The 13,305-nt window shown below is 36.9% G+C and overlaps 1 protein-coding gene across 4 annotated transcripts; it reads right to left on the minus strand.

The window, feature by feature from the left end:
* Positions 1 to 312: 312 nt before the first annotated feature.
* Positions 313 to 10,096, minus strand: LOC109082542 (endoplasmic reticulum junction formation protein lunapark-A-like). 4 transcript variants are annotated; one of them, XM_042763181.1, is made up of 13 exons: positions 9,954 to 10,096; positions 8,763 to 8,860; positions 7,889 to 7,930; positions 7,077 to 7,264; positions 6,854 to 6,912; positions 6,690 to 6,730; positions 5,786 to 5,869; positions 5,653 to 5,704; positions 5,290 to 5,475; positions 3,707 to 3,812; positions 2,760 to 2,830; positions 2,424 to 2,579; positions 313 to 1,306 (listed from the first exon to the last, which is right to left on the minus strand). In XM_042763181.1, exons 2-13 carry the CDS (start codon positions 8,787 to 8,789, stop codon positions 1,143 to 1,145), a joined length of 1,176 nt encoding a protein of 391 aa, XP_042619115.1. In that variant the 5' UTR covers positions 8,790 to 8,860; positions 9,954 to 10,096; the 3' UTR covers positions 313 to 1,142. The 4 variants fall into 4 exon arrangements, with proteins under 4 accessions (XP_042619115.1, XP_042619118.1, XP_042619116.1 ...); XM_042763184.1 differs by having other exon boundaries at positions 9,984 to 10,002; XM_042763182.1 differs by lacking the exon at positions 9,954 to 10,096 and adding an exon at positions 9,554 to 9,900.
* Between the last annotated feature and the right edge of the window lie 3,209 nt (positions 10,097 to 13,305).

The raw sequence follows: 13,305 nt of genomic DNA on the forward strand, positions 1-13,305 counted from the left end.
AAAAAACAGATTTTAAAAAAAGAAACTGAAAATTTTAAGCCCAGTTATATCAGTGGCATAGAAAAAGTGATTTTATTTTACATGGGATGGGCCACTGTGGAACAGATGGGGCCCAAAAGGCCTACAATGGCATTAATATCTGAAAGCTTGTGTGATGCTGCATTAAAAATGTTTATATATATATATATATATATATATATATATATATATATATATATATATATATATATATATATAAATATCTATATATATAAAAATCTTTAAAAATCTTGATTTATCTGCTTTAAAGAACTCTGCATCTCAACATCGGGATACGGTTCTAAAAACTTTATTTCTCATACCTTGTAGACAAAATAAAACAGCACTGTATTTTCACACATAATTCTATGCTTGACAATCATTAGACAATTCATCTGCTTTTCTTCAACATTGAAGCAGGTCAAACATAAAGGCACATAAGGCTGAGAACACTGAAGGGCTGTTTTTATGCCGTAATAAATAGCCAGACATTCCTATGGCGGTACCTGAACAGACATGTAAACATGGGAGCAATCTCTCTCTGCACAGCACCTAATGTATGCTACACTTCAATAACAGGCACTGGGAGGATATTAATAACTATAAATATTATAAATATACTTTTGAACAGGACATTTCTGCATTATTGCATATTGTAAATAAGAATATTAAACACATTCAGTCACAAAACAGTCCTTACATGGAGAATGAAATGAAAAGTACATCAATAGCTGCTTGTCTTGCCAAATAAGAGAATAACAAAGAGTTATGTGCTGAAACTTCTGCAAGGTTTCACTTCTACATACCGGTTCTATTGTAAACATAGACATGATGTATGAATAATAAACTCAGCAATGTAACTAATTATTGAATATTCACAGCTCTAATTGGTAGTTTTACAACAACAACAAAAACCCCTCACAAAAAAATCCCTTTGACCGCTGAACTATTCATTTCTACTTAGCTTTGCTTTACTAATCTATGAAATAACACTGCAAGTATAATGTGTAGATATTAAAAGGAAACAAATAAACTAAAGGTAAAGAATGTTAAACAAACCCACACACATACACACACGCACACAAGATGAACAGATAGGTTTATATTGGCAAATTCTCTACACTCTATTCCACTTCCATGGCGGACACATCGTGCTCGCCCCCTGATTTGTCAGGGTGGCCGGTCTGCTGATCTGGATCTCCTGGCTTCTTCTCTTCTGAGAGGCTCTCTTCTGCTTGCTGCTCTCCAGGTTCTGCTTCTACGTGCCCTGGACTGGCTGCTTGACCCTCTAACGATCAGACAAAACAAGTGCTTGTTAGCAAGATTTCTATTTCACCTCGAAAACAGGCATATAATTGAATTTTGATGCAAAAAATACAACATAGCTAGATCTAAATTTGGAGCATCATTATTTATACCACCATTAATACTATCATATCATAAAAGTGATACCGTAAAAGTCAAACCAAGGCATTGAAGACAGAACAGTTTGACTTTCTGTTAAGCTGCTTTGAATCTGTGTGTACTGTGAAAAGTGCTACACAAATAAGTTAGACTTTCTTTCATTTTTTTAAATGATCTATGTAAACCCAACATTCAAAACTCCACTTCATCCTCATCCACCTAGGGTCAGTTACTCAAACTAAACTGAAAAAAGAGCTAGTTTAGAAACTGGTTATGATGACACAACCCTTAGCAAATGATGAGAGTCAGAGAGAAGGTGGTAAACGGTCATGCACAATTAAATGTCAAAATTTATTGCATTTATTTGCTCAAAATATGACCACACATCAATGTAAATGTAAAAAAAAAAAGAAAAACCTTACTGACCCCGAACATTTGAATAATGTAGAATAAGGGACTTTAAACGAAGAAAAAAAAAAAATCTAAATAAAATTGTACATTTCTAAAAAACATTTAAAAAAAAAAATGATAATTCCAAAAATGAAGATACATAATTTAAACAGAGCACACCCACACACACTCGATGTATCATCAGTCATCACTTGCTACTGACTGAGCACACCATAACAGAAGAGAGAGCACAACAGTGTGTGTGTGTGTGTGTGTGTGTGTGTGTGTGTGTGTGTGTGTGTGTGTGGCAGGTACAGACACAGGGTGAAGCCCTACTAACTAGGCAGCACAGTGGGGGGGAATATAAGACTCTAAAGCCTTTAATCACCTCACAGATCTGCTCTCAGCACATCAGCAAATGTCCTCTCAGAGGGCACGAGCAGCAGGGACTCACACACACACACACACACGTCTCCTCTCACACTCACAATAAACCTGCCGTAAACAAACGCAACCCTTCAAAAATCCTCTTTTAATACTGCGCACAAGCCCTCACATCTAAACATCATCTCCTCCTGCTGCTCAGGTGAACTCTGGTGGAGATCTGGTACCTGGGGCAGGTGGAGAGCTAGACAGGTCTGTCTCCATGGCAACAGCAGGGGGGTCTTGGCTCATCTTGGTTTCTGCAGTGAATTCTGGGAGACGCGGGGCCTGGGGACGTGTCTTACGGGCCGGGTTCAGGAAATAACAGTAGGCACATCTGAATGCTAAAACAAAAACAATAAAAAACAAACTGAATGATCCTCAGACATATGAATATGAAAATAAATATGTAGCACATTAATGATTTGTGAATGCATCAGAGTCGTCTTCTGATTTAAAGAGCTCAGTGACATACTGAACAGTTAAACGTCGCTTAAAGTGCTGAATTTCCCTCTCAATCTTACCAATATATTCAAACTCCTCCTTTAAAGCCATGCCATTATGAGACAAACACTGCTGGCATATCAGAGCGTATCTGCAATAAAAAGAGAGAAATGATAAAAAACAAAAAAAGGAAAAGCGTAAACCGTGTTGGTTAAGTCTAAGGCAGTAACAGATGACAGATGTTACTAGTCTGATAAACCTAGCTTAGCCTTTAAAGCTACATCCACATCCACCCAGACCATTTACTCCAACTAAACTGCGGAACAGCTGCTTCAGAAACCAGGGTTATGACGACACCACAAGCACGTGATGAGAGTCAGAGAGAGGGTGCGAATCAGTCATGTAAAGTTCAATTACAAATCCTAAAACCTTTTAAAGATTTGCATTTAAAGAGTGAGATTTTAAAAGTTAAAAAAAATATATTCTATACTAACAATTCTATGCTGCATTTATTATATCAAAAATATGTTTAAAACTTACACAACCACCTTCTATTGGAATACATTTTAAAATGTTATATATTTCTGTATTTCATGCCAGACAAAATGAAATTTGATCGCTTTGGTAAGTACCAGTACATGTCTCCTCAAGTTAGGCAATGCAATATATTATTCATGTAGGGAGAGATACACAACATTTCACATCACGGAGCAATATTGTGTCTTTTATAATTCAACCCTGATAAAAAAAAAAAACTAAAAAAACAAAGCCTGTGAAAATGTTTTACTTGAAAATGCATCTCATTACAGAAGCTTAAATGCATTCCAAAATATTCAGGTTTTCTTATATAATTTTTTGGTTTTTAAATTTATTTAAAATGTAATACAGCCAAACGGATATTTATTCGCTGAACTGAAGTTGAACTTCTCTGTATTATATGGTGATCTTTCTTTTTCAGAAATCACATCACACCTTGATTTTGCTCAGCGTAGAGATATAAATCATGATTTCACAATAGACCATTCACCTGTTCTGAGGTCCATCACCCACTAGGTACTCAACGACCCTGTCCATGGCACCTCGCTCTCTGGGGAGGACGGGTCTGGCCAGCGGAGGACCTGGAGGGTGCATTCCTGCGAACACACACACACACACACACACACACACACACACACACACACACACACACACACACACGTGTCAGCACACTCTGCAGACGTGTGATGGTATCTGTGGCTCAGAGCTGCATGGCCGATGATGAATGATAAGGGCGACAGCTTTTAATAACGACACTGATATGGAGCTCCCTCCTCATGCCCGCTGTGATCCGCACTCATAATTAATATAATTTAACATCAAGAGCGATCATAGCGAGAAGACTGGTCATTTCTGCCAGACTTGGCATAGTCAGGGATCCCTGCTGTTTACTCATTTAGCAGCATATGGAGACGCCGCAGTGGACCAAGGTGCTTTTCACTTCCAAATTCTTCCTAAAGGTGTTTGCTTGAACAGAACCCAGAACTGTTTGCATACAGCAAAACTTGCGCGACTAACACAGCGGGGCCTGGTCACCTGTCAGTCACTGTTAGCAGATGTTCGTAATCGACCAGTGCTCACCATCCATAAGATACAGTTAAAACACAGACCGCGACTTCTCCCGTGTTATTTTAGCATTAGATATAGATCAATACATCAATATAGCGTTTATTAATATTTTTAATTAGCATTTACTTTTATATTTTTAGCTTTAATTTTAACTTAAGTTTTAGTAATTTGACCTTTTTTTAATTTCTATGTAGTTTTAATTTTATTTCAGCTTTGGTAATTTGAATTCTTTACCTTGCAGTTAGTTGGCAAGGCAAAAATGTACCTTTTTATTTCACTTTATATTAGCCAATTTTTTTTTTTATAAAACAGACTGAAAGGGCTCTAGTAATATCTAACTATTATTTATATATTAATACAGCATTTAGTAAAAATGTAATTAGCACTTTTACATTTTCAAATGTAATTTTAATTGTAGTAATTTTGTTGTGCTTTGATTATATTTATATATATATATATATAAATGAAGTGTATCTTTTTTTTTTTTTTTTTTTTCAGTTTTAGTAATTAGTCCTTAAATTCAATTAGTTGCCAAGGCAAGATTTTTCATTAAATATTTAACTTTATATTTTTGAAATAACAGAAAGTCATTTTTAATTGTAATAGTTTTAATTAACCATAACAACACTGGTTTCCTCAAAGTCTTCTTGACTTTTTATTTCGGACACAAATTCACGGACTCCACATTACTCTTCATTCACTCTTCAAATGAGGTCAAGTTTACAGCACCTTTTCTCATAGTTTTGTTTGTTTATATAAAAACCTTGTTTTGGTAAATGGAGCAGCTCATTCAGCTATTAAGAAAATCCAAATGCTGTGACTAGTACTGTACATGTGCTGCAGAAATAGAGCATACAATATATGATATTCAAGCGTTTCAAAAAAGGGGGGGAGGTTCCTTCAACAACAAAGGAAATTAATACAGATCTGCGATGAAACACCACTAACAGCCCATCTATGACAAGCATAGCCAATCGGATATTTAGTGAGGGACATGAGACTCACCCATCGCTGGGCCAGGCGTGCCAGCCGGGGTCCCAGGCCTCCTGATCAGACCATGTGGGGTTGAGGTAGACAGACCTTTTTCAGGCGGCCCTCCCGGGGCAGACAGTGGAGTAGGGGGGGCTGAAGGAACAGGGACAGGAGGTGGACGTCCAGCAGGACGAGGGGACACAAGCCGCTGACGCAGCTCTGAGAAGAAAATGACATGATTCTGACAATGAAATATGAAACCTGATAAACTGAAGTCAACTTTTGGGGTTGCTAATACAAGTCACAAATAAGGTTATCTATAGAAACAGGAAAAAATGACTCACTTTTATTTTCTACCATAATATATTCAAATACTGAATAAATTCAATTAGTCACCTTGGCCTTGTCTAGGAGTCACAGGTGGGCCAATGGGTTGAGCCTCTAACTCCCAGAGAAAACGAAACAAAAACCAATAATATCACAAAATAAACAAAATAATAATTAGAATAAATAATATTAAGGCACTTACAAGCTTCTTCTTAGAGTCTGGGTCAAACCTTTCCAGAATCAGCTTGGCATTTTTGTAGGTTTCAGTTTCCATGACTTGTTCAAGAAAACATAAAAAACAATTAAAAACAATTAAACACAACAACAACCAAAACTGACTCAAACTAAATAACAAAAAACACATAAAACATATAGCATTATTAATAACCTTTTCGATTTATAAAGAATTCATCTGTGCAAGCCAAATGAAGGAGCTAGACCTGCTGCTTATATGTGGGTTTAAAAACAGAAAGAAACCCGGCCTGTTTTCTCACTGTCTCCCGTTTAGTTTTATTTTAAATCTTAATTTCAGAGAAAAAGCAAATAGTGCCAATTATTTAACTTTAATGAATAGAATAATTACAAACCCTACTGCGATAATGGGGAGTGTGAAAATCCATCAGCTGTAATTATTGAAAGTTATTAGACATGACAGTGGATGACAAGCAATTTCTCAGATTTATTTCCTCCCATCACTAAACACTATTCATTTAAAGACAAGTCGTTAGCCAAGCACTTTACCAAGTAAAGTCTCTTTGCCAATTACCCGCTGTCTTCATTGATTTCAGATTATTTATTAGGAGCAGAAATGATCTCTTTCTCTCACTGACAGCAGAGGGCCACAATATGATGAAAGGAAAACAGGACGTTGTTGTGCTAACATTTGCATAGGGCTAACCAGCTCACCGGGGAAGAGGGAAGCACACAGACCGGGTGAAATTACTAACTCGCTCGTATTAAAAGATCCTAACATATATGAGAGGGCCTAGCTCTCACGTGCGCTGTACAGTTGTGAGAACAGACAGAAAACAGACACAAACTAGACCAAAATGAACTACACACAAGGAAGTGACATTCAAAGAAAGACACTGCTACGGATTACTCACTATTTTCTTCTTGTCTGCTTTCAGCGCTTCTAATTTTTCATCTAAGATGCAAAAAATAAAAAGAACAGAAACATGAATGCGTGGGTATGATTAACTCTACTAGGTCAACACTGTAGACTGACCTCATAAGGAAAACAAATATAAGATCAAGTTCAAATTCGTACTGTTCGTCTCCGTTCGTTTGTTGTATAAAACAATCAGCAGTTTCCTCAGCAGCCAAACTCTGAAGACACAGGAAAAGAAACTCGTTTCTAAAGTCATCCCCATGATATTTCTGATATTCATACACATCAAATAACTAGAAAATGAACACTGAATCAAAACCAAATGCATACATTTGACTATCATTCTTCTACTGGTCTGAATTCAAAAACTGAAAGTACTTACAACAGAGGAAATATCAAGAATGGTGATGCCACTATTAATTTTCCTATCATCTGCTCTGGGATGTACCACGCGTAGACGACTATACAGGCGATCAAGTACAGCAGGACTGAGTACAGCAGCAGTCTGTAAACCCATAACTTCAGCTGCTTCTGGTTCTTCTCTCTGTATTCCTCAAGGGTCTGGATATCCTGACGGAGATCAATTAAAACACTCCATAAAACTCCATAAGGGCAGGGATTACATTAACATTTATTCATTTGGCAGAGGCTTTTATCCAAAGTGACTTACAGTTAAAAAACAACAACAAGCGATTCATCATAAGATGGCAATAAACATCACAAGTGCCTGTTATACAAGTTTTCAGGCATAGTTCAAAACATTAAAAGCTAGGAAAATAAGGGCATAATAAAGTGAAATCCCCATGACCTGAATACCTAAGGCACAACTTGCGAGACAGGCTCTGATCAAGTCCTGCAAAAATGTCATTTAACCGCGCACCGATCTAATCTTGTCATGATACGAATCAGGTCAGACGTGTTTAAATCACATGCCTTTGGCTTCTAAACAGTAAACGTACAAACAAGTTATTTGCACAATACTCAGCCAAGCTCTAAGGTATGGCAACTGAACAGACCTGTCTCAGTGTGGTGTCAACTTTCAGAAAAATGTGTAAATATACCTGCACTGTAATCAACACAAGTTCAAGTATTTCTATGGCCTTATTATAATAAGGACACCATCAATGTCAGGAAAGTACTAAAGTACAACAGACTGAATAGGTGATGTTAGGAAAGACTCATGCAGTTTTATACCTTATCAAGACCCTCCAGGACCTCCACAGTGGTTGGCTTCGCCTGTAGATGGATACAGTAAAATTGGCAACAAAAATGCAAGCTCTCACCAAGAATAAAACAATCCTTGCACAGTTTCTCTATTTAGATTTCTATATACCTCAGCATGTTATATCAACTCATTAAACAGCAAATCACACTTTTAATAGTTAAATTTGCTGTAAATTTACTAACCGTCATGCCATTACATCACTTGCTCACCAGTGGATCCCTCTACAGTGAATGGGTGCCGTCAGAATGAGAGTCCAAACGGCTGATAATAACTTCTTGTGTAGATCAAGCATCAAATACAGTCCAGAACAGTTATACAAATATGACAGTGGATTTTGATGCTTGACATGACATTTTCACTGAAGGAAGCGTTATTATAGATTGTGGACTTCTATTTTGGCCACAAGCGACAGTTTAAAGTTAAAACACCTTAACATAATAGATTTGTTTTTTACAACCACGCAGTTATTTTCCCTTCACAAGATTACTTGGATTATTTGTGGATTATCGTGATGTTTTTAATCAGCCGTTTGGACTCTCATTCTGACGGCACCCATTCACTGCAGAGGATCCGTTGGTGAGCAAGTGATGCAATGCTACATTTCTACAAATCTGATGAAGAAACAAACTCCTCTACATCTTGGACGACCTGAGGGTGAGTACATTTTCAGCTAGTTTTAATTTTGGGGTGAACTGTTCCTTTAAAGCTTTGCAGCAGTCAAGAAAGACAACATATATCTGTGCGGCATTTCGATCGAACCACATTAAAATCAAATTGCAGACCTTAACATTAATATTGGATGCTGCCTAAGTGTTCATCTTTGAGTGACTGAGGCACATTTACCCTCCACCGAGACACCACAGCCCCCATCTTGTGAGGGCAGTCCTTCTCTCTAAGCCTGGGCTCTGGTACTCTTGTTACTCCACGCCGAAGCCACACACCTGTTCACAAGAAAGACAACAATTTCTTTCAGCAATAGCAATATTTAAAGTAGCAAACAAGATCAAGATAGGTGTTTTTCCACTTGAGATAACACAGATTATAAACCTCAGCAGGCTACAGTATTTGAATGCTCAAGTCACACTTGTTAGAAGAGTGTATATCTTAAAAAACAAACACAACATGAGTTTTTCCTTAAAGCCAAATCCATTAGATTTTTAGTCATTGTATGAAGTCACTTCTCAAGTTCATACAGGTGTCCTAGCAGAGGAACCACAGGTGTATACAATCACATTAACTAGCAACATGTCTTAATCTGCAACAGTGCATCTACTGCTCACTCATTTCAAACCACACACACTTCTTTCCGAGAAATGTTCTACTTAAAGAGAGTATCTGTGCCATCTTTCTTCACATCAAATACCTCTCAAATATATGTTTTGTTTTCTGTTGCAGTGACATTCAGAAATTGTGGCTTACATGCATCTCACACATGCAGGTTAGATATCAAATATCACCACAGCTCACACAAAATCTGGAGGCTCTGGAAAGTAACAAGACACTCCTCTATTTTAAACCACAGAGTCCTCGAGGGCTCAGATAGTTCAGACTGGTCTGAGAGTGGAGGAGCAATGAAAGTCACTTCATTCATAACTTCATTCAGCCTCACCTTAAGATCTGAAAACAAAACCAACCTCTTACATCTCAGGAACATCAGGTTTGATGTGAAGCTTTTAAACACTAGCCTTTAAAACGGATTCGCACAATATAACGTTACTTGCAACTCAAGTTTTTACTATCTTTGCTTCTAGCCTCGTTCTGTTCGCTGAAACATTGCGCTTTAAATGTGTTTATAAATAATAAACTCGCCGACTGATGACATTTCCTAAAACTACAATAGCAGGAATCCTTTAACGTTAACTGTTATATGCAGATTTCTAAAACATCATCTTAAGACAGTCTTAAGTTGTTACTATCAGCGGATACAGCGGCCATGACACGCTGTGCTCTCTTTCACGCAGCGCGCGGTTCCGCAGCTTTCTTGTGCATAAACAGACCGAACCCTGTCATAAAACATAATTTAGGATGCCTCACCCGTGAATAAGAGCTCCAAACGAGACTTGCCTTATTCTTCCTCGACCTCAACGGTCTACGTCATCAAAATGCTCCCACAAGCCCGCGCGGCACGGACCTCCCCTTCACCGCTCTGCCACGTGATCAAGCTCTCTCTCTCTCTCTCTCTCTCTCTCTCTCTCTCTCTCTCTCTCTCTCTCTCTCTCTCTCTCTCTCTCTCTCTCTCTCAAAGCGCGGGAAAATAGAACGATCGTCGCGCCGTGCTTCTTTAGAATTCACGTCACCGCGGTTTATTGCAAAAATACATAAATAATACTATAAATAATTTTACTGTATTTATAAACAAAAGTTGTGTAAAAATGATTGAAAAGCTAACTAAAAGCTTTATTTTAAACAACTTTTATTTAAAATGATGACATTGAAATAATAGTATAATCAATTTACACCCTGTTTATGGGTTCACAAACAATTACAAAGTAATAAATACTTTTTTTATTTATTTGTTTTATTTTTTTTTTTTTTTTTTTAATAGCAGGCCTACTGTCTGGAGAACAGTAGAACTTGAAAGGTCTGCAAAGTGAAATGTACAGTGCAGATGTGGGACGTGCACGTTGGTTATTTTTATGTAGCTTAAAAAATCCTATATTAGGTTCGTCAATTCCTTTAATTCCAACTCCAAGATTAACTCAAAATCACTTGAATTTGAGTATATAATAATGATGGCTTTGTTTATGTGCAGTATATCATGATGAGCAGAGCATAGGGCTGCGTTTCCCGAAATCTTATTAAGTTATGCCTTAAGCTGTACCTTATCGTTAATATGTGTTTCCCGAAACGTTCTTAAGTACACCTTCTGTAAGTCATACTTTTATAAGGTTTGTCTGGACCAATCTTAGCTAGCCAATTTTACTGTTGAAAGTTCACAGTTTCTTTACATAGAGAGAAGAACACTTTACATAGAAAGTAATTCTTAAATTATACACCCAGTGTTCAATTAAGCTGCAATTCTGAAAAATTAATTAATTAATTAATTATAATTATATACTCAGGCTATATTAAAAAAACGATACAAACTCGACGGAGCTACCCTCTCAGCCCCGAAATTCAGCTGCAGGCGGCTCTCCTCTTTTTCCCTTTTTTAATTGTTTCCATTGTTGCGCTTTTATTGAGTAGCTCCTCCAATAACATAAAGTGGTTTACACTAATATGTGATGCTGCTGCTGGGCAATCAACCCTGGTTGTCTAGTAAACGAGCACTCTACCTGAAAATATTTTTCTGTTGGACTTGTGTGGGCCCAAGGTGTTTTGCTATTTTTATCTCTTCTGTTAAAAGCTGTTAAATTATTAAGCAGTGTCTCGTGTAGGTTTTTCCCCCTTGTATTTTAGGTGGTGACCACTAGAGGTGCTCTGGCCATATTTTTCTTTCTTGGTTTTATTCCCTGACGTCAAGTATGTTGCAAATCGAAAGTAAAAGTTTCACGCAAGTTCGTTGCTTCTAACAGGAAAGAGTTCCATGTCTTTATTCCATGTGTTCCATGTGTGTCGAGTTTAGAATTGTCATTGTCTGTATTTAGTCATTTTTACAGTATCCCAGTATTTCTAATTAATTCAGCTAAATTAATGTCTTAAATAAATCTGGCATGACAAAATCAATTTTTATCCTTTTCAGCACTTTGCAAAGTACTGATATGAAATTTTGATTCAAAATAAAAAGGTGCATATAAGCGTTATCTGGACATTATATTGCTATATGAGACCACTGCAAGACTTAAAAAGCACAGCAAATATTTTGTGAGAAAACTGCCAATGCTTCTTTTGGTTTGTGCTCTTTCTTAGCTCTGAAATGGAGAATGGATGGGGCATTCAGCATGAAAGATTTAGCATAAGTGCTAAAACGACCGCACTGCCTCAGCTGGAATACTGAAGATCAGCACCACGGACAGCAGCTACACTTATAAATGTATAACTCTCACAACATAGTGTGAGGAGATTGAATCCAATGCATTTTGTACTTAATCGTAAAGTAACAATTTTAGCTTGTATATGGTAGTAAAGTAATAATGCATCTTCCATAAGAACCAGTTGTACAATATGTTTCTATGTCACTGGACCAGAAGTACGTGTTCTCAGTGTTGGCTGGTGACCACTCTGGACTAAAATCTTAAAACAAGACCTTGATCATTATGCCATAGTGCATAAGTGTTTTTTTTTTTTTTTTTTTTTTTTTTTTTGCCAGACAAAGGAAGTCAATTGAAACCAAGAACTGTTTGGTTGCCCAAATTCTTCAAAATACCTTTTGTGTGTGTGTGTGTTTTGCAGAAGAAAGAAAGTCATACAAGTTTGGAACGACATGAGGGTGAGTAAATGACAGAATTTGTCCCTATAAGATATACTGGCATCTTGGAGGTGGAGCCAAAAATTATATTTTACAAGATTAGGTTGTGGGGTAGCTGTGTTGCCCGCCACTTGTCCCCACATAACATAAAATCCATAAAAGACACATTAAAGGCAGACTGAGTGCATGCATTATCTTTTTATTATGACACTTTTCTTATGTCCATTTGTTTCTAAAATCATTGCTGAATGGTGTTTAATACTAAATAATGTAATTGTAAATGAGCTGCAGCATCTTCATTAAGAGATCCTCTTCATTCAATATCATTAAATATTTTAGCAAATTAAACACACTGATAGCAGATTAAACACACACACACACACACACACACACACACAAAGTTTAACCTACTTTGAAAGATGCACATGGCATGCATTCAGAAGTATATTGTATTGTTTTTTTTATAGGCAATGGGACTCTGTTTTCTATTGCGTATTACTGAGTTCAAACATACAGTTTGCTTTGTAGTTTTAGTCAGCCCAGTAATGCCTTCTTTATTTGCTGTGACTAATTAGAGCTGTTCTAGACATCTCAGATTCAATATCAGTTTTTGCTCTTATAGGGGGTCTGTTTGTTTTCAGTTTGAGTATTGATTAAAATTGTGTGATATAAAGCATTTGGTAATTTTACTTTGAAACAAAACTATCTGTAAAAATGATCATAAATTGTAAATATTGGTGAGCTATGTGAGTATTTACATATCACTGACCACTGTCAATGGGACTGATTTAAAGCACGAGACTGCACTCTCTGTTTCAGTAATATGGAAACTATCGGCGAGACAGACTGCTCATGAATTAGCGCGCAAAGCTGCTGCGCTTCTCATAGAGTAACAGCTGTCAAGAACATTACAGTGCAACAATATCACTGCATGTTTAATATAATGAGGTGTCAGTGTAGGGTACAATAATTATATTATTTCTTAGAAACCCGATAAATCTGAAAAATTGTGATGACATTTCAGGTAGGATAAATGAT

Source organism: Cyprinus carpio, chromosome A9, assembly GCF_018340385.1.
Source record: "Cyprinus carpio isolate SPL01 chromosome A9, ASM1834038v1, whole genome shotgun sequence".
NCBI classification, from domain to species: Eukaryota; Metazoa; Chordata; class Actinopteri; order Cypriniformes; family Cyprinidae; genus Cyprinus; species Cyprinus carpio.